Here is a 24,866-nt window from a genome sequence, read left to right on the forward strand (position 1 = left end):
TGCCCCCGACCCTAGTTCTCTCTCTCTCACTCTTTCTCTCTCACACAGTCACCTTAGTGAATGGCATTCGAGCCTGTGTGTGTATGTGTATGTGTGTGCGTGGGTGTGCTGTTAAAGAAGTTAGTTGAATCATTAGCATCCAATGCGGGCAAGGGACGTGGCCACAGATCTGAGACAGCTCCGCACACACACACACACACACGCAAATGAATATGTAAACAGGCAATCTAATATATGTATGTATGTACATGCACACATACAAATACATGCATGTACATACAGTTGGCGAATCCTGGTTCAATTAGCTGAATCAATACATTTTTCACTAATTCATTTTGTAAGCAGTGAATGAACGAGACGATTTAGTTCATGATCAAGAGCTGAACAAATGAACAATTATGAACGAGTGAACGAAATGCAGCGTTCATGAACGATTTAATGACTAAGCAGCAATTGCAGTACTCACATACATACATACATATATACATAAATCGTTCACTGATCACTGAACTAGTTGATTGGCTCACTTCGGTTTAAAACAAGAGTGCGTTACGCACTTTTTGCCGTGTGCTGTCGACTGTGTGGGCTGATTATATAAATTACGTATACGCCGCCTTTGTATGTATGTATGTATGTATGTACTTACAGAGCGAAAGTAGTGGAAGAAGTACGCACAGATGTGTGTATTTAGCTCTACCTCAAACATCTATGCCAAGGTGCAAAAAAAGGCTCAAGGCCGCAAACAGCAGCATTTTAATTTCCACACAGTGCGACAGAGACAGAGAGAGAGGGAGAGAATGTGTGTGTGTGTGCGTGTGTGGGCGCGTGTGTGAATGGCAGAGGTGCAAAGTAGTTGGCACTTAAGAGGCTGAAAAAAAAACTTCAAACAAACAAGCGGCAGGGAACAGGCTGCGTCAGGATTTTGAAGAGCTCAGCCCGTGAAATGTGCAAGAGAGGACGAACGGGGTGGAGCGTTGCTGCAGACAGACACTGAAAAAAAAAGAAGAAAAACAGTTAAAGTGCTCGTGTTGTGGGACAGGGGAGAAAGAGAGACAGAGAGCGATGGAGAGAGGGAATGGGGCAGGTTTGGTATTGGAGTGATTCCGTTCGACAGCGCAGTTCAGTTCAGCTCTGTACGCCGCAGCTTGGCTCACTGGCAAATTGATGCGTTGCATATGAATATGAGAGGTTAAATGAGCAGAGCCACGCCCACCTGTCGCTGGGTGACACAGTTGTTCTAGAGCTGCTCTTGAGCTGCTATTTTTTGTGGCAGCTCGATAGCAAGCGTTGGCTCAGTCTGGCATTTAATTGGCACTAAGAGTCAGGCAACTTGATGACATGGGCAGCTGGAGTAAAGCGAAAAATAAAAAACCAAAAAAAAAAATTAATAAAATGGAGGGGGGCGAGGTACTGCGAGTGGCCAGCAGCATTCAGTGTTGCGCACCATGTGAATACATCAGCAGGAAAAAACAAACCATTTGTCAGGCGGACAAGCGCACACACGATCACACACACACACACACACACACACACACACACATGCAATCATAGCGGACAGGCACACATTGTGAAATTGACAAAATATACAAGCGAGCGAAAGAGAGAGGAAGAGAATGTGCGGCACAGAAAGTCAAGATATACAATCACACATGCACATTCATATAAAATACCAAATATGTACATACATATGTATGTATATTTGTCCACACAGTTAGGCAGGCATCAATAACAGACAAACAACAACAACAAAAAGTCAAAAGAAATGCGTCGCCGTAGCCAAAAGTCCGAAGGCAACAGCAAAAGGCAATGCAAAAACTACACAAATAAGCAAAAAGTGCAGGCGGCAAAAGAAATATACACATACATTCATAGACTCAAACATACATACAAAAGTACATACATATCTCACATGCACTATGGGTAAACAAGTAGTGTAATACAACAGAAAAGATATTTAGATGTGAATTTTTTTTTTTTTATATTAAATTTTTTGTATCAATATGAAGATATTAGTAATATAAGTTAAAAGTAATTTCTAATATCATCGGCTAATCTTATGCATGTATGCAGCTCAGCGCTCGACTTTTTATCTAAAATGTTTTTGCATTGCCCACAGTGCCAAGCATGCATAAGTATAAGAGCGCGCCTGCTGGTAAGGCAACACAAAATTTCAACACACATACACACAGTCAAGTGCACAGCTGAAAAATGTGTGTTTGTGTGCCATGTTTGTAAGCATGCAATACACCTACACACACACACACATACACATACACATAGACACACAAATATTTAGCCAACCAAAGCCACAACCAAACACTGTTCACGGCACCGAAAATTTCAATGAGCTACGCGCTCAAATAACTATGCAAAGAAGTTAAGCTGGAGAAGCAGCTGCAACAACAACAATAACAACAACAACAATAACAGCAGAGTGAGTGATGCTGAGCAAACAACTTGCCCAAAAGTCTTTGTTCCTAATGCAATTGAACGTAAAATTTCAAATGCTTGTAACAAAGTGAGAACGAGTAGGAGTGAGAGCAGAGCTAAGAGATGAGAGGAACCAATGGCGAGTAAGAGAGAGACAAAAAGATAGTCAGATGAAGAGAGGAGAGAGAGAGTGGGGCAGTAGCAACAACATGACAACAAATACTATCACAGACATAAATAAAACAAGTGAAGAAAATTGATTTCAGCAGAGCCGCATATTAAATACCCTTTCAATACATTGCATATTTGAATTAATGTCTTTATTCGGCTCAATTTTTAAAGAAATTTATATGCATTGGAAATAGATAACAAACTAAAATATGAAACTATTATAAAAATGTTAATATATGTATAACACATGAAAAACATACATACATATGTATACATATATTTAGAAGTATTTGCAGGAGGCTGCACGATAATCTTTGGATGGATTTTCCTTACTAACGGTATTGCAATAAAGGCGGCCTCATAAGTTGCCAGTCATGTGTGGGCGTTGGGCGTGGCATGTGCATGTATTAGCGTGCTGCAAACGGACCAAAAAAGGGGAATATTATGCATGCTCAATGTCCCCGTATATTTGTGTTTGTTTGTGCGCGAGTGTGTGTGTCGGTTGCCTTTTGGCTTACCAATGCAAATACACATTTCTTTATTGCATACTTTACACAACATTCGCAAGTCCGCAGATCTGCCAATTCGCCGCAGCCGCAAGCGAATTCGCTGCACGAGCGTTTTTCGAGATGTTTTTTAATTGTTCTCTAATGCAAATATAAATTAATTCATTATTCATTCGGTGCGCAGGATGTGTGTGTGTGTGTGTGTGTGTGTGTCTGTCTGTGTTTTGTATCTGTATTTGTGCTTTCGTCTGTGTCTGACTGTGGTTCCTGATTTCATGCTCTTGAATAATTTCCCAGCAGAGCGCATTATAATGCATCGAAGGCGACTTTTCCGCTGTGAGTTTGTCTTGGGACTCGACTCGACAAGTGGATGCCATTCAAATGTAGTCAAGTGCGTGCATACACATGTACATACATACATACATATATCTTTATAGAGGTTGCTGCGAGTTTGGTGTATGGTATATAAAGTGAGCCATACTTGATCACTTTAAGTACATAGGCATTACATTAGATATAGATATGTACATATATGCACATACATGTGTATGTATGTATTTATTTACATATGAATCGAAAATCATGTGTACCATCGGAAAAGTTGGGCCTATCCATAAGACTACCTAATAAGATATCCTTAATAATTTCATGCTAGATTTCCCAAATATTTTCAAATCTATATATTCTCAGAAAATAGATTATGACAAATTTTGTAACCGTCTCTTCTTTCCTTCCATATTGAATTTAAATATAGTATGTATGTACTTAACATGGATCTTTTCATTACGGATTTAATTAACTGAAACTCAAACAGCTTAGATGTACTTAATTAGTTTTATTAAGATCGTATAGCTTTGTAGATCCTGAATTTCAAAGCAGCTAAATAACATTCTTGGAGACTGTACGAAAATATATGAATAATACATATATGTATTATACATATACACATGAGCAAATATGTACATACATATGTATGTATATAAAATCTATTTGTTTATATCCATTGTACATATATTTATACTTCTGGCTTTTTTTTGAACTCTAGGATCTTGCAAAACGAAAATATTTTATAATACATACATACATATAGCTGAATGGAAAGCTATGCCTATTTACCTTTATTTCATTTTTTGGAGGGTGTCTACCCTTTGCTTTATTATTTTTTCTCTTTTTATTTTGGGGAGTTTGAGTGTTGTGAATAATTTTTCATGCTGTGATTTATTTAAGGCATCGCAAGTTTTAATTGCGCCAACGCGAGTTTTTATTCAACTGTCGGTGTTTCTCTCTCTCTCTCTCTGTGTGTGTAGGTGTGTACGTGAGTGTGTGTGTATTTGTGTGCGGGTGGGCAGCAGCTAAATGTTTATTGCATAATTGCACTTGGAATGATGTTGGCTATTGTTGTTGTTGTTGCCGTTGTTGTTTTATATTTGGCGTTTTTCCATTTTCTTGTTGTTTTTGTTATTATTTTTATTTTTTGCTTTCATTTCACAGTTTTGGTTTTGTTTGTGCCCAAAGCCTTTGAACTAAATTTTCGCCGTGCGTCTCGCTAACTGTACGTGTGTGTGTGTGTGTGTGCTTGTGTTGTATGCAGTTCGCAGTTGCTGTTGTTCTTGTTGTTGTTGCTGTTGCTGTTTTTGCTGCGGCTGTGGCTGCTTTCGCATTGCCATCATCGCGGCGCTCGGCAACCCTGACCTGAATTTAACTCTAAAAATTTTGCGCAGTTGTTTTTTTCCCCGTTTTTTTTTTTTGTTTTTGTTTTCGTGCGGCAAATCAGAAAGTGAAACGCACACACACACGCACACACACACGAGAGCACACGCACAAAGATAGAGAGAAGCACACGCACAGTCGGTTTAACTGTCTGTGAGTGTTAATTTAATATACGTTTTTGTTTGTCTTCCTTTTGCTATTTTGAGATATTTGCGGAAAGTAAGAAGTGCATTTAAAATTGCTCAAGTTAGCGGCGACAAGAGAGAGCGACAGAGTGAGAGAGAGGTACATATATAGCTGCCAGCTATGTCTGTACAGACATTTATACAGATGTATGTATATGTATTTGTATGCAGCAGATAAATCGTACGGTACATTGCTATAATGGGAATAGACAAAGCGAAGCAGGCAAAGGGAATGTGCAAAGACGAGCGCTGTTTATGCTTTATGGCGCTGTTGCAGCTTATGCCAGCTATCCGAGGTCCCTCTCCCTCGCACTCGCACAGACACTGACCAGCGAGAATGTCTTGCCCTGGGCCGTCGGGCTGTCAATGTGCGCTCGAATGGGAGTCACAGACAAAGCCTTTAAATCGGGAACAATACAATTTCAAAGCTCTCTTGGCTGCAGGTAGCCATTTGGCAGCCGCCATGCTCATTGTGTATGTGTGTATGTGTGTATATAGATACATATGTGCGTGTGCGTGTATTGGTGTGTCTTGGCTGAGCATGCAGTTAGTTAGGCAATGACAATCAACTTAAAGCAGTTGACTTCCCACCCCAGCGGCAAGCGCAAAGCGAAGCCCAGCGAAGGCAGAGAAATGTGGAATGTGAAATGGAAATGCACAGGCGAAGGCAAAGGCAATGACAGAGGCAACTAGCATACAAAACCAATTTCCTTTTTATGGCAAATGAAATGAAAATTTGAAATGACCACAAAAACGAGTGACAAACACACACAAACACATACACACACACACACACACACACACATAGTTACAACAATCTGCACAGGAAATGGCAACAAGCGCACAACATGCGACAATGCGAAGTGGCTTCATCTTTGGCCAACTCTCTGCTGCCTCTGTGACCCAACTCAATGTCTGTCTGCCTGTCTGGTGGTGCATGTGGCAGGAGCCAGTGCAGCATAAATGGCAGCAATATTAACCAAAGCGAAGCCAACAACAAGCTTGTAAAGCTGCAGCCAAAACGCGAAATTAGCTGCTAAAAACTGACCAACTGACCAGCTGAATGGCTGTCAGCATGCGATTGGGGATTGTGAAGAGGGTGAGAGGGCGAGAAGGCGAGAGGGTGAGAGGGTGAGGTGGTGGCCGTTGAAGGGTTTCGCTCGAATTTTTACGTTTGTGGGCTAGGTGCAGCCCAGTCTTGCAAAGAATTTTCGGGTCAACCGAGCAATCTACCCGCAGCGGCTTTGCGGTGGATTTATTTTATTGCCCAAGCCAACGCACAGATGAAGCGTAGCTTAAGGGGCTAGGGGGCAACGGGGAGCAACCCCACTGCTCTTTTTGTGCGCCTCCGTCTGCTGTCTGCTGTCTGCTGCACGCTGCCAGCTTCAGCCTTTTGTATGTGGTTGTCTTTAATCCTTTCGTTTGTTGTCTTCCTTCAGCTAAAGTTGGCTCCATACTCTCGCTCTCCTCACTTCCCCCGCACCACTTGGCAAAGCCAACGCGCATCTCATAAAACGCCATACATATGCGCATTTCATTTGATTTGATTTAATTTTATAGCCCTTTATGTGTGCTCCGCTTTCTCAATTGCTGCTTCGCTGCGCCCTCTGTCGGCCAGTAGCTGATGCGCAAGAGCGGCTGGGGCGAGCAGAGACGCGTCGCGTCGCTGGCTCGAATTAATTTCATTTGATTTTTATTTATTTATGCTTATGCCAATGGAAATTGTTCGCTCCGTTCGGTACACGCTTTCAATGTTGGGCCCTCTGTACTCCGCTTCAAAATGTGTCAAATATGGACTTTACGTTCCCATTTCACCTGCCAGATTTACCTGTTCGCCAGTCAGCCTCGCTACCCTCAAGAGCTAATTGAGTCCACAGCTAAAAGGTAGAATTTATCTGAATTCCATTCGAGACTTTGGAACCATGAGAATCGCTTAGAAGCATTACGTAACTATTATAGACTGTGTCATTAATACATTTCCTAAAATTTCTTTACTAACATTTAGCTATAATTCATGAATGGAAACAGAAAAAAAGCTCTAGTGGAGATTTCTCGGGAACAAGATCTTCTGAGCTCTTTGAGGGAGTAATATTTCCTAAATTTTTCGGTTTCTTGGTTCGCTTTTCTGCTCAAACAGGAAACAATAAACATAGTGAAAAGGGCAAATCCAGTTACAATTGCTTAGTCAAAATGTCAAAATTTAATGTCTTGGGCGTGGCAGAGCCAACATAAAATATTTCAATCCTTTATTTAAAGGACTTTTGAGTCGATCTAGTCATAATCATCTTTCAATCTGTTCGTCCGTCTGTATTAACTCAGGGATCTCCTAGGCTAGAGACTTGACAATATTATAGGGATGCTTCCACTAAGAGTTTTTCGGTTGATTTCTTTTTTCAATATCAATATCGAGTATTTGTATATTTATTTGAAAGATCAAAGATTTGAATGTCTTGTGCTGTTTTCTGTAATGAATAAACACACTTTGTATATTTTAGGTTAGGTGCATCCCAATATTTGATGCATTTCCTCTTTGTCTAATATCTATTCGGATGTCATTGTCCAGCTTTGATAGGTTATTAAGAATTTTGATCTAAGAGAAAGGTTTTCAGCAAGGAAGCTCCCATGACACACTCCATGCTTCAGTCCAGTGAGCAGAGCTCTAGGTTATGTGTACATGTGTATGTGTGTGAATACATCTATGGTCTGTTATGTATCGGGGATAAGCAGAGAAGTATGATTGGTATATACTCCCTACCAATCTGAATTGTGTATTTATATAAATGTAGCACACTTTGGATAGGAAATACATATATTTATGTATATATCTGATTATTGTCTTCTCCATCATATACAGCACTAGTTAATCGTCCTTTTCGATAGCTGTTATCGCTCAATATCGATTTCATATACAAGCAGTGCTCGCAGAGGCACTACTCAAGGTATTTCCCAGTCGAGCACACCCGACCAAACCATTCTGAGTGACTATATCAAGTGTCCAATGATGTCCATTCATGCTCATACTTCAAATAGCAAAATGAAAACATATTTAAAGAATTGCGAGGCCTAATTAAATTTCATTTTCATTTCCCGTTTCATTTCAACATTCACTCACTCATCCAGTCAGTCACTTGGTACAGCGGTTAAATTGTCTCGAGCTATGCTCTAATGGATACAGAAACCGTTTGTTCTTGTTTTTCTTCGGAGTTCTTCTATTAGTAAATATCAAAATATCCATCTATCTATATAATATTGTTGTCTTTTTTTTTTTTTTTTTCGTGTGCCTTTGCCGTCGTCAATAGGTTCGTTTGTCAATCTGATAATCAGGCCAAAGCCAGCCCCTCCCCCCCGCCTCCACCCGCTCCCCTACCGCCAGTCCAGGCATAGTTAGTCCATGTCAGTCAGGAAGTGAGTGAGCGCCTTGCTGTGCCTATGATGCCTATGATGTTGTTTCATCTGCTCTAGCTCCTCCATGGACCACTAGCACAAATACATACATATATACGCCTATATATATATGTATGTATATATATATATATGTATATACGGCGAGTCATGTACAACGCATCATCATTTATCAAAAGCGCGGCTAGAATTTGCAGGCTGACAAGCCAGCGGCAGTCCCCAGCACCCAACACCCCGCAACCAGCAGCCCCCCCCCCATTCCCCGCCCTCATAAGCTTCAGCTCCATGGCTGGAAACTGTGGAAAAGCCGTCGCCATTTTCTTGCGCAGCTTATCGTTAGTTGGTGCTGTCATGTAACGGTTAAATCTGCATGAAAAATTAATGCCGCTGTATATTTGTGTGTGTCTCTCTCTCTCTCTCTTTCTCTTTCTCTTTCTCTGTGTATGTGTGTGTGTGTTTGTGTATTTGGCTGTGGGCTATTGAAATTAGTATTGGCCTTTGGCAAACGAAACCACACGCCATCCACACACAGAGACACCACACACACGTACACACACACACACACACGCACCACAAGCAACTATGTTGCAGTCAGGGTCAATCGACTGCCTAATACCTGTCCATGATCCACATACAGGTTGAGCTCAGTAGAAAATCAAAGAATTTCTCGAAATATATAAAAGAGTTCTTTGCAGGCTGGCGGAGATGGTAAGACTGAGAGTGTGAAAGGGGCAGGGAGAGAGAGAGAGAGAGAGAGAGAGATTGGGAAAGACAGAGATTGGAATAGAGAAGTAAAGGGAAGAAAAGAGAAAATGAGCAGAGTGTAAGAGAGACGTGGGCTGTGAGGCAAAGAGCGAGACAGAGAGAGGAAAATATAGCACGGAGAGAGAGAAGAGTGTAGAACGAGAAGAGAGGAGAACAGGAAAAGAATGATACAGAGATATGTGTATGTATGTATATCTTTGATCTCTGTCCTTCACTGGTTCTCGCTCTTTCTTCCTCTCTCTATGTCTCTCTCGCTCTTTATCTATGTCTCTCTCTACTTCTCTCTCTTTCTGTCTCCCTCTCTCTATATCTCTCTCGCCATATCTCTATATCTATCTCTATTTCAATCTTTATATCATTTTTCCCCCCCCTTGTATCAGCCTCCTTTCCTTTCCCTTCGCTTTCTTAGTGTCTCTTCTCTATCGCTCATCTCTCTCTCAGTCTTGCTCTTCCCTTCCTTTTGTATTACTTAGATTTCTTCTCTCCTCTTATCTTATCACTTTTTCTTTTCTCCCTTTCTCTCTCTATCTATTTCTATCTCTATTTCTATCTCTATCTCTATCTCTCTAACTCTCTATCTATCTCTCTCTCTCTTTATACATTTATAGTATTTTGCCATTTCGTCACATCTCCAATGACCACATCATAAAAATCTCCACCGTGCAAGCTGTGGAGTTCAGAGGTTAGAGTCAATGGACTCTACCTTAAGCTAGACATAGGCATGCCCAAGCAAGCTAATATACCCGTTTGCCTCTTCCCAACGAACATTCCCAATCGCAGTTCGCAATGTTTACATTTTGGGCTTATTTTTTATTATTGTCCAGAACGAGTGTCGTTTGGCTTTTATGTTATTTTGGGTGTGTGTTTTTTTTTTCGAGTGGGACAGGTCAATGCAGTGCTTCGCAACTGGGTATTTGGGTATTTGGGTCATTTGTGAGCGAGTGCGTATATGTCATATATGTGTGTGCGTGTGTGTATGAGTGTATGTTGAAATCTGTCGGGGTTCTCTCTGAGTGTGTGCGTGTGCGTTGGAGTCTGAAAGTGTATCTGGTTATATGGTGCGTGTGTATGTGTGTGTGTGTGTGCATAGAGTATTTACCATCTAGTTACTGCGTCGCCAAAAACTCTGGTACGGCTGCTGCCGTTGACGCTGATGCAGCTGCTGTTGCTGCTGCTGCTGTTGCTGAAGCCTTTGTTGCAGCAGCAGTTGCTGCTGCTGTTGTTGCTGCTGCTGTTGCTGCAGTTGCTGTTGCTGCAGCTGCTGCAGCTGCTGTTGCTGTTGCTGCAGCTGCTGCTGCTGCTGCTGCTGCTGCTGGCGCTGCTGGCCGCTGCTGCCAATGGACTGCTCCGAGGTGCTGGTCGAGCCGGCTTGCTTATAGCTGTACGCCAAGCGCGGCACCGCCTTGCGCTTCTGCTTGGTCGTCACCTCCAGGGGCAGGACTATTGATGAGGCCCGATGCTGGCGGCTTCCGTGCGGCTCCGGTCCGAGCAGCGGCAGCGATAGCTGCTTTGGCATTGACCTTTTGCCCTCCGGCATTAATTGTTGCCCCGAATTGATCTTTGGTAGTGCCTGCCTAACGGACTCAGACGACTTTTCCCGCTGCTGCTGCTGATGCTGTTGCTGTTGCTGTTGCAGCTGCTGCTGCAGTTGCTTCTTGAACTGCAGCTGCGACGTCGAGCTTGACGGCATTCGCACGGGCAGCTTGGCCACGGCCTGCGGCTCTGGCTTCTCCTGCGGCTCCGGCTTCTCCTGCGACTCCGGCATCTCCTGCGGCTCCGGCATCGAATTCACTTTGCTAACTGTGGGAAAGTAGCTGGGCTGCCTCACCGTCGCCTGCTCCTTGGCCAGGCGCAGCTGGTGCTGGTGCTGCTGCTGTTGATGGAAGCGCTGGTTCCGCTGCTCCTGCTGCTCCTGCCTGTGCTGCTGCAGCTCCTGCTGCAGCTCCGTGGGCAGCTGCTGAGCGTGTAGGTGCATCATCTCGGCATGCTGCAATTGCTGGCGATGCTTGTGGGCGCGCTTGTGGGCAGACACCTGCGAGGCGCTGGCGGCCAGCAGATGGTGGGCACCCTTCGATGATGAGGGCTGCTTGGTCCGCTTCGAGTGCACTCGTCGGGTGGACTGCTTCAGGCTCTTCAGCTCCTGCAGCTGGTCGTCCAATCGAGGCGGCGCCGGCGGCTCCGATCGCCGTACCGTATCCTTGATGAAGGTCAAGTGGCTGGTACGGCTGAGCTTGTTGGAGACGGTCGCCTTGGGCGGCACGCTCTCAATGCTCTCAGCACTGACTCGGGCTCTCGGCTTCAGCAGCGCTTCCTCGATGTCTTCATCAGCCGACTTCCGCATCCGATTGTCCTTGCCGTCTACGACGAGCTTTGCGTGGGCCTTGCTCTTCTTTAGGCTCCGTTTGCTGATCGCTTGCTTCACGGCCTTGGACGGCGTATGGGAACGCTTACGCCTCTGTTTGTAGTTGTCTGACAGAAGATTTAGCATGGCCGGCGGCTCTGATGGTTGCTGTTGGGCCAGTACGTCCATGATGTGCTTCGATCGGTGGTGTTTCGGGCGATGCTGCTGCTGTTGCTGCTGTGGTCGCCGGTCTGCCGATTGCGGCCCCAGCTGCCCCAGCGGCGGCGCGTTGCGTTTGCTGTTGCCTTTCGAGGCCGGCATCGTGGCCAGCGGTATCTGGTGCTTGTACTTAGCCTTCGGCCGTGGCCTTGGCCTCGGCTGTGGCCTGGGCTCTGGCTTCAGCTCCTCATCCACTTCGGTGCTCATCTCGTGCGACTGCGACTGCGACTGCGACTGCGATCGCGACTGAGAGCTGAGGCTGCGCTGCCTGTGATTCGTGTGCAGCACATTGTGGAAACTCAGGCAGGGCTGTTGCTTCGGCAGGTGCTTGCTGCCCGTCGACTGGCACCGTCCGCTGCCGTAGCCCTGGCGTCGATTGAACGCCTGATTGGTGACCGGCCCGTCAGCGAACTGTATGGCCCCAAACTGTCGCACGTGTTCGCCAAATGTGTGGAAGCCCGTGTGCTCCTTGCCGGCGCTGTGGCTAGCGGACATCTCGCTGCGCAGCGTATAGGACTTTGATCTTTGATCTTTGACATTGATCTGGCCGGCGCTAGCGGTGCCCGTGCGAGAGCGCGCCGAGTTTGGCTCGTCCTCCGACTGCCGATCGAAGCGTACGGAAAGGCGCTGCTTCAGCGCCTCATCGACAACCATCAGCTGCTCGGCATCGGAGTCATACTTGTTGCGCTCCCGTTGCTTTTCCATGGTCACCTGGTTCGCGCTCATTGTCTTCTCGAGCGCCTCGTAATGGTGCTTGCAGCTGGGCGGTCCCTTGCCCTTGCCGAGCGTGTAGCCCATGCCCAGCTCGAGCGTGGTGCGCGGCGGCAGGCTCATCGATCGTCCAGTGAGCGCACACAGGTCAAGATCTCGTTCATTTAGCAGCTCGTCGTCCGGCTGCTGTGCATCGTCGAGCCTCGTCTTGCTATTCACCGGACTGTTCCTCTCCTGCGGCCCCTCCTCGCTCGTGTCCGGCCGTGGATTGCTGTACATGCCAAGACCGTCCGACGTGAAGGACGTCGATCGGCGTCGGCTCGCCTGCATCACAGTGTTTAGCAGTTGGCCGGAGCTGACTGAGGCTGCCTGGTCGGCCATTTGCTTATGATTGCGTGGGTATTCCGTGGCCGAGTGGTGTTCCCGCCGCACAGCCAACGTCCGTACCGGTGCCTGATTCTCCTCACGAGTGCTAACAGTTTGAGGTACCTCTTTGGATTGGAATAGACCGAGAGAGAGAGACAGAGAGAGAGAGAAATATTAGTATTAAATGTAAAGTCAACATAGACTACACCTGCTCTACGCTTATCGAGCTGTTGGATTCTTCACTACGCTACAACTCTCAGTCTTAACACTTTAGTAAGTGTGTTAAGACTGAGAGTTGTAGCGTAGTGAAGAATCCAGCAATCCATACAATTTGACAGTCTATATACGCGCATATCGAAACCTACAATTTACAATAAAAGTCTGAGTAACAAACAACTTTAATACAATAACCTTATGAACTGAGGATCTCGGAGCTATCGACCGATTGACATTCAAGTTGTTTAATATTCAAATGTCTCTCTCTTTCTCTCTCTGCCTCTATCTCTACCTCTATCTCTCCCTCTCTCTTCTTTCCTGTCTTGCTCTTACTCTGTTTTCGTATCACTTGCACTATCCCTCTTTATAATCCTCTCTTAATAAACATATATATCTCCCTTTTTTCTTTAAATGTATTTCATTTACTCTTTTTACGCTCTTTCCCTGTCCCGTATTCTCTCCCTGTCTATCTCTTTTCTCCGTCTTTCTCTCTGTCTCTCTCTTTCTTTCTCTCTCTCTCTCTTTATGTCTCTCACTTTCTTTCTATCTCTCTTTGCATATCTCTCTCACTCTTGTTCTCTGTGCCTTTATTTTCCCCTCATTTTCTCATATAATTTTTTAAATCTTTTTATTTCGTGTGTGTCCCACTTATCCTTTCTGTCTCTTTGCGCATAGCTCTCTATCTCTCTCTCCTTTTCTTCCATGTATCTAATCTACCTCGGTCACGAAATCTTTTTATCTATTCATCTATAATACTTTTTCTCCATATATCAACTCGCTTATTCCATTTCCCTCTCTCTCTCTCTCTCTCTCTCTCTCTCTCTCTCTCTCTTTTCCCACTGACTCTCTCCTGTTCTCATTCTCGCTATTCTTTTAGCATTTTTTCTGCGCCTTCCTTTCTCTTCCATTCAAATTCAATAGCTGCAGATGGCCTTCCGGCCTGTAGACATACCCGGACTATAGGGCAGCAGCGTGCGTGAATTGTAGCTCTTAACCGCATTCTCGTATAGCTGATTGGTGTTGCGCAGTAGCCAAAGATTCGTGCGTCCATTAACTCGCATTAGCCGGTTAAATTGATCAGCCTTCATAATATCGGCAGTAAAACCTCGTCTTTAGCGGTGTCGGCTGGTAGTGCGCAGTGACGGCGTTGTATCGAACCTACAATAGATTCTGGCACAGTTGCGTTATTGGGTTTGAGCGCTGTCGTTGGCTGTTGATGTGTTCGTGTATTTAGGGTTAACCGAAACGACTGAGATGTTCTTACAGGCGCTGCTCCTCGGCGGAGGTGCGAGCGCAGTACACTCAACGAATTTTGTGGTTCTTTACAATTGTACCGAAAGTAGCTCAAATAATTTATATAGGTACGTTTGCCTCATTTAGGCCTTTGACCTCTTTTATACTGTTTGCAATTTGAAATCGGAAAAAATTGGGTAAAGAACTGACTATAAATACTAAAAGTGTCGAAGGGTAGTGAAAAATGTAAACTAATGAAACATTACCCGAAAGAAAATAAATAAAAACTAATGAACAGCCTACTTTAAAGGAGTAAAAACAAGTGATAAAGCGAGAGTCGAGAATACTTGACTATGAGATCCCCTGAATGCCTCAAGCAACTGACATATTATTGATTGTTCAGAAATTTATGTTTATGTTCTTCAAAGTTCTAATGAATAAAGATTATAATATTAAAATTTATTTTTTTAAATAATACTTAATAAAATTTATTTATTATTTAAATAATAATATTAATAAGGCAAAGTAATAATAATAATAAAAAAAAATTAATTATAAAATAGACAATAATAATGAAAAACAATAATAATAATAAAATTAATAATAATAATAAAATTATTAATAATAATAAAAAAATAAAAATAATAATAAAAAATTTAATAATAATAAAAAAATGTTATAATAATAAAAAAATAATAATAATATAAAAATAAAAACAATAATAGAAAAATAAAAATTATAATAAAAAATTAAAAAATAATAAAAAAAAAAATTTTATAATAATAAAAATATTTCAACTAATTAAATAATCAAGATAATGATAAAATGTTATCACAATTGTCAATAATGATTATCTAAATTCTAAGAGCATATTTAAAATATTTAATTTCAAGAAGAATTCCTTTCCCCATCAGAGTTTACCGGAAGACTCTATGTGTTACAGAAGTCATTTGAAAATAATATGAACAGATTTCCCTCATTGCTAATGAATTCAGGGCATATTTTATTTAGAGTCCCATCTAACCCTATCTAATCTGTGCAGTAAATTTGGCTTAATGATGTGATGAGGCCTTCTTAAAGTATTATTGCCCAAGACACCTATACGCCATTGCGTAGGCCACTTCAACTCCAGCTCAAGCATTTGGAGACACACACAAAAATGTCCTTTGACTTCGTTCAGGACAATTGCGAACTCTGGATGGGACATATTTTTTGGTTATCTTGTTTTGCCTCTGCCTTGACACTGATTAATGCGAATCTTCTTTGAAAATGTTGAAGGCAGCTACAAAAAAAAATAAGAAGAAGAAGAAGAAGGAGGGAAAAAGGGAATAAAGTTGCTTAAATAATATATAATAATTAGCCACAGGTAAAAGGCAACTCAGCGGGCAATATTCAATGCGAGGCAATTGTCGTCGCCGAGTCTTATGTCCTCTCTGTGTGGCAATTTGTCAACGCTGCCCCTGGAGCAGACAGCGCAGCTCATCCACTGCCCGCTGATGACACTGATAATGATGATGAGCTTGTTAATGATGATAATGCTGCTGCTGATGCTGATAATGAAGATGATGATGACGATGACGATGGGGCTGTTGCTGTTGCTGGTTGTTTCAGTTGCCATTTTTATGCTCGCTCAGAAGAGAATATAGAATATATATAGAATATAAATGAATATACATATGTATATATACATGTAAGTATATACATATATATGTATGTATTTCTTATAGATCTGGCATTAAGATACAGTAAAATCCAGGGATCGTCGGGTTCCATATAAATTTGCTTATATGGTAGATAAGTCTGGGACCAGAAGCGGATTCTACTGAAGTTAAGCAAATATGCTTATATATAAAATATATCTATAATAAATAATCTCTTATTAAAGTTGCTACGCTCAACTCGTGTGAATTCTATAGATTTTTCAACTATTAATGAGCATGAAGCAATCGTCTACGCCTGTCCGCAATGTGCTTAATTAAACACGTTCGCAATCAGAAAACAATTTTTTTGTTCCTGTGTAAATTTCGTGTAAATTTATGCTGTGGATTTGAAAGTTCTTGGATGACACACTCGTAGATACCCTAGGGGCGTGTTATATTCCGAAATACTTTTAATGAAGAAAGCTTGATATATATACAAATGCTTATAGATAGCATATAGATATCTGTGATTGGGTAAAACTATGTCTTGAAGTCTGTTAATAATAGAATATTTTACGGTCTCAGCCAATAAAGCTCCAATAAAGATCCTATTATTAAAATTGGTTTCTTATTATATTTGATTTTTTTTTAATTAATTTTTAATATCATTCCATCATATACTATAAAATATGAAAATTGAAGAATATTAAAAATATGTAACTACAAATTGCAAGAAGATGCCACATTTTTAATTGGTCCTAGACTTCAAATCGTTTAATTTTGCAGAACCACTAGTACTGTCCACATCTGTGAAGATTTTTCTCCAGACAACCTGCGTCTATCAATCCATGTCAGTCTCTCTATCCCCAAAATGATCTCCATTCAAACAGCTATGCAAATAAATAAAAATTTTACACTGGAGCTTCGATAATTTGTACTTAAATTTTATAAAAAAATCGAAAAAAAAGAAATACTCTGCCTTACAAAATTTGTTCGCGATAATTCTCGATAATTATAATTTCTGTGTAGTTCGAAAAAAAGACTAATCCCCTTTCCATTTCAAATTAGCGGGACTCAACTGTATAGAGTCTTTAGCCTGGTAGTGCTCATCATCACTATTCACTACTTATCGATACATATCGATAATTTCCTATTGTTTTTCTAGTCTATCCTGTGTACCACAAAGCCTGACAGCTTCCAATTTACTTTGCTCGGATTTTCAAATGACCTTCACACAATTTGTATAATTTTTGATTTGGAGTACGCTGCGTCCGTTGGCCTAAATGCGCAGAAAACGTGTTTCAAATACCAGAGACGTGTGCTCCGGCCAATGCACACATATGAATGTCATTATCACGCACTGGAAATTCGATTAGGAAAGTCCATCTTGACGTAAAGTTATTCAACAATGCAGCAGCCCGGTCGCTGCAGAGCACGTTCTCGGCACGAAGAATGCTTGGAATATGTAATAGCAGCTGTACGGATAGAGTTCGGGGCATCTTCTAGTCGGGCACACCCGCCCAGACCATTGCCGCTTGTTTTCCGTAATATTTTTTTGTGTGTATGTGTGTGTGTGTGTGTTGGCCAAAAAGTGCTGACAACCAAACAAGTTGTCGATCCGGGATCTCTGCTGCTGCTGCTCCTACTCCTGCTCCTGCTGCTGCTGGTCCTGCTGCTGCTGCTGCTGCTGCCGCTCCTGCTGCTGCTGCTGCTGCTCCTGCTGCTGCTGCGGCTGCTCCTGCTCCTGCTGTGGCTGCTGCTGCTGGTTTATTGGAGCTGTGCGTGTGCACAAATTGGTTTTAATTGAATTACAGTGCGTAATTTATGCATTGCTTAGCCCATCACCCATCACCCATTGACCATCGGCCATCGGCCATGGGCCAGCGCTGCAGCGCTCCAGCTGAAAATGAAGCCACAGCAAACAAATCGATTGCAGCTGCAGTTGGGCTTAATCGAATCCTGAATTCCGAAACCTTTGCGCCGTTGCCTGCATAAATGTGGCCTATTTATGAACAGAACCACAGTGGCCAACAAACACAGGCCACAGGCCGCAATCCACACACGCACACACACACATGCACACATATGCATTGTGGAGTGCTGCATGTTGTCTGGCTGTTGTCCTTTTGGCTTTTGGCAAACAGCAAAACTTTTGCAATTCTTTTGCATGAAACTTTAAAAATTAAGTTAATTAATTGGCACATCATTACGCTCCAGTGCCCCAGCTGCCGCACGGCCCGGCCACGCACTTAAGCTGTCCTTTGACCCTTTTTAATGCCCTGCGACTGTGTCGAATGAGTTTTAGTTTATAACCAAAACAAAATGTGACTTTGCAGCGTCTCCTCTCGCCCAGTCCCGTCCCCTGCCGCCCGCCTCCTGTCCTGGCCTGGCCCAAAGCGTTGCTCTTGTTGCTGCTAAGCTGCCACATTAGCAAAGTGAGGTGCAAATTTTACGAGTGTCCTTTTCGGGCTTAGTTAATGTTCTCTTGCTGTTGCTGTTGTTGTTGCTGTTGTAGTTGTTGTTGTTGTTGCTTGTTTTTGTTCGTTTGTTGTGATTTGAGTGAATGTTGAAAAGTTGTCTCGAGAAAAGCTTTCAGCTTTCTGCTTTTAACGTTCCACTAATTGGGGACCGTGCCAGCCCAGCCCAGCCTCAGCCCATCCTCAGCTCTGGCCAGCTCTCGTCCATGCGCCTTGGCCCCATTCAAATCGACATTCATTGCATTTTGGCAATTAGCCTAATTGACTTTTATCCATGCACATGCTCCGGCTCCGGCTTAAGCACAGCACCTAAAGATGTCATCCCCACTGTTAACAGCATATTTTTAACCATTAACACGGGAAGACAAATGCTTTTGCTTTGCCTTCAAAATGCGATCAATTTATCTGCATAGAGGAACATACATACATACATTCATACATGTGTTATTTGTATGCTACAAGTCTATTGAAAATAGGTAAAGTGGGTATACTGATTTTCTTGACTTGTATTAGATTTAATAGTGCAGCGCATATTCTCATATTTAGAGCGAATGGAACTCCATTCGCTCGTTTATCTATCTGTCTGTCCATTCGTATGCTCTTCTAGCTGACTACCCGATCTGACTATCGGATTACACGCCCGTCTTACTGTTCGTCCGTCTTTAAGACTCACTGTCCGTTTTACCGTCCGTCTGACTGTCCATCCGTAGCCCTGCCTGCCCGTCATACCGCATTATTGGTATCGATCAAAATCGATAAGTTCACTTGTTTTTTTCACTTTGACTTGACAATTTAGAAGGTAGGTATATGTATGTAGGATATGTAGGTATATGTATGCTTGTAAACGTAAAGTACAACCTGAAATGCTTCAGTCAGCAACTCACGCAGGGTATCTTCTAGTCGTACATCCCCAGCTAACGCACTCTGACTTGTTTTGCACTTATGTACTTTCAATGAACGAGACAGTTTTTGCAGCTTCGAGAGTTATCTGCATGCAATAAAAAAAGTCGAAGCGTCACATAGGAAATAGAATTAGAAAAACATCTGCTAAGGGTATACAAATTGTATGACTATGGACAGCTAGCAGCTACGAGTAGTCAGTGACACACGCAGAGATGAACAGAGACAGAGATTAAGAGAGAGAGAGAGAGAGAGAGAACTGACTTAACAGTCGCCACATGGCCATGGCTCGAGCTCACAGCTGCAACTGCATTGGCAGCGCGAACAGTCGAGAGGAGCAGCAGAAACTTAGCTCTGTTTCCAGTTAAAACAAGCTGCAAACCCATCCAGCAGCTCGTAAATTTTAACTTCTCTCTGTGTGTAAGTGTGTGTGTGTGTGAGTGTGTGTATGTGTGCTGGGGTTTTGCTCATTCATTCATTTGCTCAGTCAGGCATTCATTCATTTCCTTGATTATGTTTCTTATCAATGATAAATGAATATGTAGTACCAGCACTCAAAACTGCTGCTCTAAACTGCGGGCAAAGTGAAAGTAATACCCGAGCGAGCCAATGCCAAAGAAAATGCCAAAAATTCAGCCACGGCCATGCCAACTGTACGACTGCCCCTACAGCTCACAGCGCATATTAACAAGTTACCAACTGAGAATAATGGAAATATAGAGCTCTACCATATGCAATATCAGAAAGTTTTAGAGTTGGAATTGCAAGAAAATATTTGTTCAATTTATAATATGGAACTGGAACTGCTAATAGGTAGATCAATATATATGTATATTGTATATATATTTTTATCTATATTTTGATATATTTTGATAGTATCTTATTTATGAATAATCTATAATTTTAATATATAATCTAATCTTAAAGTATCTAACTTTTGATTGGTAGAGCTTTAAGTCTTGACGTATTCCAGTATTTAATTATTATTCCAACTTTTATCTCCTACTAGAACTGATTTCTGAAGTATATGACTTACATATATAATATGTATACCTGTATATCATATAGGTTTTCATCTGTTAAACTTGAAGTCCTGAAGTATCTGATTTATAATATATAGTCTAACTTTTGACCGATTAAGTTTTAAGTCTTTTAAGTCTTTATGTAATCATATATTAATTATTATTCCAGGTTTTTATACCCTGAACCCATTGAAAATGGGAAATCAGGGTATAATGGTTTTGTTAAAAGTATGTAACAGGCAGAAGGAGGCGTGGCAGACCCCACAAAGTATATGTATTCTTGATCAGGGCGACAAGCTGAGTCGATTTAGCCCTGTCCGTCTGTCTGTCCGTCCGTCCGTCCGTCCGTCCGTCCGTCCGTATGTATGAACGCGTCGATCTCAGAAGATATAAGAGCTAGAGACTTAAACTTTTTTTTAAAATGTCCGTACATATCACGCGCTTATCGAGTTTATCACTAAAAAACGATAACTCATTCTGATACTTTTTTATCGATAAAAAACCTTATCGAAGATCACTTAAAAAATTATATCTCCTACATCTTTCAAGCTAGAGTCTCCAAATTTAAAATGTATATAAAGATGTATTTTATGCAATTTCGGTTTTTGTTAAAATTTACCCCCCACCCCTAAATCCACCCCCTCACCCTCATCTTTGTAAAAGTCGTATATCAAATACTAGAGACTTGTGATTCGGTATACACATACATTTTAACATTATGATTACGTTCTGAAAGTTTCATTACGATCGTACGTCTAGAAATTAAATTATTCAACAAATAAGTTGTCATTATATTGTCACTGCAGCGCAACCCAAGCGCAATCGCCTGTATATGTGAGTGTGTGTATATGCGTGTGTTTGTTTGTATGCGTGTGTGTGCGTGTGTTTGTTTGTATGCGTGTGTGTGTTTGCTAATTATTATTGAAATATCAGTTGCTTGTAGGGTTCAGGGGATCTCGTAGTCGAGCTGTCTCGACTAGAGCTTTCTTACTTGTTTTTTGCTACTTCAGTTCTGAAGTATATGATTTATATATATAATATGAATATCTGCATATCATCCAACCTTTGCTTTATTAAGCTCAATGTCTTGAAGTATCTGATTTATAATATATATCTATCTAACTTTTGAATGGTCGAGCTTCAAGTCTTTAAGCAATAAAATAGTTTTTCGACATCTACTGCGAAGCGAAGCTCTTATGTATTACATATATCGTATTTAAAGTTCATTTAAGATTTTAAAGATATCTATTCAAATAATTCCAAGCCCTTTCAATCGCTTTTAAGCTCCTAGCATGAGTAATCGCTAGATCCATCAAGCTCAAAGGCTTCTACTTATAATAAGTTTTTCCTTTTATTTATGAATTTCTTTTTTTGTCCGCAGATCGAATATGCTGGGCCATAAAATCGATAAGCTCGTCGCCGTGGAAGCAGCAGCGGTGAAATCAAGTGAAATCGTCAGTCGCGAGCTGAAACTAGGAGGAAAGTCAGGAGCAGTCAGTTGAAGTGCAGGCGAAACAGTTTCTGACATTTCGCACACCCGGACTCGGACCCAGACCCAGACCCGGACGTAGGATTCAGCAGCCAGGACCCGAGCACACCCCTTTCGCCTCGGCATCTTGGTGAATCCGTTCGTCAAACTGCAGTTCGCGTGGTATTTGGACGGAGCCGTGGAGCGACCCCTCGTGGCAGTCGCCACTTGATTGCTACAACGACTTTTGGCCCGAAAAGTTCTTTGTGGTTAGGCGCTGGCGCGGTCGAGCGATGGCCAAGGGATGAACGGATGGATTCTCGGCGGGCCAGTGCCACTGCTTTGGGTCTTCAGCTGCTGCCGCTGCTTTTGAAGTGGGCACTCGGCAATTTTCCAGCACTTTAGGAATAAAATTTTTAACAACTCGCCCAGGCGGCCGCTAAGTGCGTCGACGTTTAAACTCCCAGCGGTCGCCAGCGGGCGGACGTCCATCAACTTGCGGACGGAGTCCACGTCGTCGTCACTTTAGTTTTCCCCCACTCCCCCTCCCCCAGAAAAAAGGCAAACTTTCTTTTCTCTACAAATTTATACATTATATAGATGCATATAAATTTATAGTATATATACTATATACGTGGACAAGGTCTAATCTTAGCCAGAGTATGCGCAGCGACCCGCACATTTCTTGGCCGGACCTTGTCCTATAAGTGCGCCCCATTCACCTGTCATACTTATAAATAATCGACTGAGAGCCAATGCAGCTGCAGCGGCAGCTGGAGCTGGAGCAAGGGCAGGCGCTGCACGGCTCCTATCTAAGTCGCTGGACGTTGCATTATTAATGTCAATGACGTTGAATAATTAGCAGCGCTCGCTGCAATTTGTGTTATATATGGGCGAGCCAAGCCGATGGCTCCATCAATATTGGCAGGCTAATGGCGTCTACAGTGCAGCGTCATCCGCCCAGCCAATCATCCGGATCCGTAATGCTCTATGCGAGCGTGCCGGCTCGGTAGGGGTAGGGGTAGGGGCGGACGATGGCATTGGGATAATGAGTTACGCCGTCGTACGCCCAGGGGCGCAGATTAAGTAGCCTGGCTGGCCAAATTAGGCGAAAAGTATGCGATTAAATGATACCCTAGAGCATTATACCAATCGACCATAGGAAAGCAGGAAAACAAAATTAGTTGGAATAAAAACTTGACTATCAATTTGTAGAAATGCTCATAAAATCTGTTGGCTCGCCCAGGTCAAGCAACCACAAAGAAGAAGAAGAAGCAGATGGAGCTCAAAAGTAACGCTGGCGAACTTTAATATTATCACGTGCGAGAAGGAGTAAAAGTGACTGACTAGGAGATACCGCGACTTTCTAGTGCTTAATGAAATAGTGAGCGGTTATTGATGTGGATTAGGGCTGCTAAAAATATATCAAAATATCAATATATCAATCAATGTTTCAACAAAAAATATATACAAATATCTAAATCTCTTCTTTGCTCAAATATCGAATGATATTTTTGATATATCTGCTGTAAGAGCTGAATTGCGAATGTTCAAAAATTGAATATGCTGAAAACGTATTATACCGACTTTAATTATGGAAACGTCATATGTAATTATTGCCTTAAAGTAAGGAAAACAAGTACAAAAACATTAAATATGACGCCGCATATTAAAAACAAGCTTTACAATGTTTTTGAATACCTATTACTGGAGTTAAGCAGTTTCTTTCAGTTAAATAAAAAAAAAACATTTATTCTAATTATTCACCTTTTTGGGGAAGCTTTATAAATTTATTGTGGAAAAAAGGTTTCAAAATAATTCGAAAAATATTGATATATCGATATTTTTGAAATTGCATATTAAATATCATGTAGATATTTTTTCAAAACTTAAAATATCATCGATACAATATTTTAAAAATATTAGACAACCCTATTATATATCAAGAAAGAATCTACCATATTAGACTCTTTATATTCTGTGTGTATAATTAATGATTCCAAGTCTGAATAGCCTATAGAGTAAAAAATGATCGATTTTTATTGATTATGGAAATATGGAAATATCGAAAGATTGGTTTACTATGTTACTGAATACATAATAAGATTTGTCCAGCCTGTCATGCTTATGCAGCCTAAGGGATCTCAGACGTACACTCAGATGGAGGGACAATATGAATAGCCTGATTAGGAATAGAGAAGAGGGGAATATGCCTGAACTAGCTGAAATTAGTCAGGCTGTCTTGCAGTATGCCAAACCAATTTGAATAACTTGGCTCCATTTTAATACCCTACACAATATGAAAAGAAAAGTTTAATGACTATAGCCTTTTATTTTTCACTGCAAACCTTTCTCTCTTACCCAACAGATGCTTATCAGAAACATTGGCTAACTAGAATCTAAAACCTAATGTGCTCGCCAATGAGATTCCTCTAGTTTATTGGGGACAATTGTGGGAATAGGTCTCAAATGTAGCGCGTAACGAGCGGGCGAATGGAATTTCAATGAGCGAAAACTCTCGATAGATAATTGATTCGATTGTTGGCACAGCCAGAGCTGATGTCTCAGACTCAAAGGGGGGAGTGAGGGAGGTGAAAGCGAAGGAAAATCGAGCAAACAATTGTGCAGGTAATACAAATACCGAAAGTTTGCATAGCATCTGACGCTGGCGCTGGCGCTGGCGCTGGCGCTGGCGCTGGCGCTGGCTCTGATGCTAATGTGAATGGGAGGGTGTTCAAGAGTAACTGCATTATTGATGGGGCCGTTGGATAAATAAACAACCCAATAAAAATTAGTAGGAAATAAAATTTTAATTTTGAAGCAGTCGAAAAGCTGACCCAGAGAATACTTCTCCTGCCGTCCACTCAAGTGTCTGCAATGCAATCAAACGGAATGTGAAAAACAGTCGAGTATTTGCCACGGCCCACAGCAACACCGCCCTCGCCCTCGCCATCGCCCTCGCACTACCGACAAATCAAATCGAAAGCAAAGTTGGCAGCAAAAATGAAAAAGAAGAAGGGAAACGAAGAAAAGCGAGCGACTAGCGTTTGGCGCAACGTACGTGTTTCCACACTTTTCACCCACAGCGGGCCCAGTATCAAGAG

The 24,866-nt window shown here is 42.1% G+C and overlaps 1 protein-coding gene across 1 annotated transcript; it reads right to left on the minus strand.

Moving 5' to 3' along the window:
- Positions 1-9,958: 9,958 nt before the first annotated feature.
- LOC149090743 (uncharacterized) lies at positions 9,959-14,550 on the minus strand. The gene is made up of 3 exons (XM_089264143.1): positions 13,975-14,550; positions 10,962-12,931; positions 9,959-10,919 (listed from the first exon to the last, which is right to left on the minus strand). The coding sequence occupies exons 1-3, from the start codon at positions 14,108-14,110 to the stop codon at positions 10,272-10,274; spliced, it is 2,754 nt and encodes a 917-aa protein (XP_089120269.1). The 5' UTR covers positions 14,111-14,550; the 3' UTR covers positions 9,959-10,271.
- Between the last annotated feature and the right edge of the window lie 10,316 nt (positions 14,551-24,866).

This window comes from Drosophila navojoa, chromosome X (assembly GCF_054131105.1).
Source record: "Drosophila navojoa isolate 15081-1374.11 chromosome X, UAZ_NAV_1.0, whole genome shotgun sequence".
In the NCBI taxonomy this organism is placed as follows: domain Eukaryota; kingdom Metazoa; phylum Arthropoda; class Insecta; order Diptera; family Drosophilidae; genus Drosophila; species Drosophila navojoa.

Bases quoted from the DNA above. Each gene is read 5' to 3' on its own strand.
- LOC149090743 (XM_089264143.1), bottom strand. From the start codon at position 14,110: ATGAAGGCTGATCAATTTAACCGGCTAATGCGAGTTAATGGACGCACG. The intron at 12,932-13,974 runs GTATGTCTACAG...TCCAATCCAAAG, and splicing joins GCTGCTGCCCTATAGTCCGG to AGGTACCTCAAACTGTTAGC. The intron at 10,920-10,961 runs GTGAATTCGATG...CCGGAGTCGCAG, and splicing joins ACTTTCCCACAGTTAGCAAA to GAGAAGCCGGAGCCGCAGGA.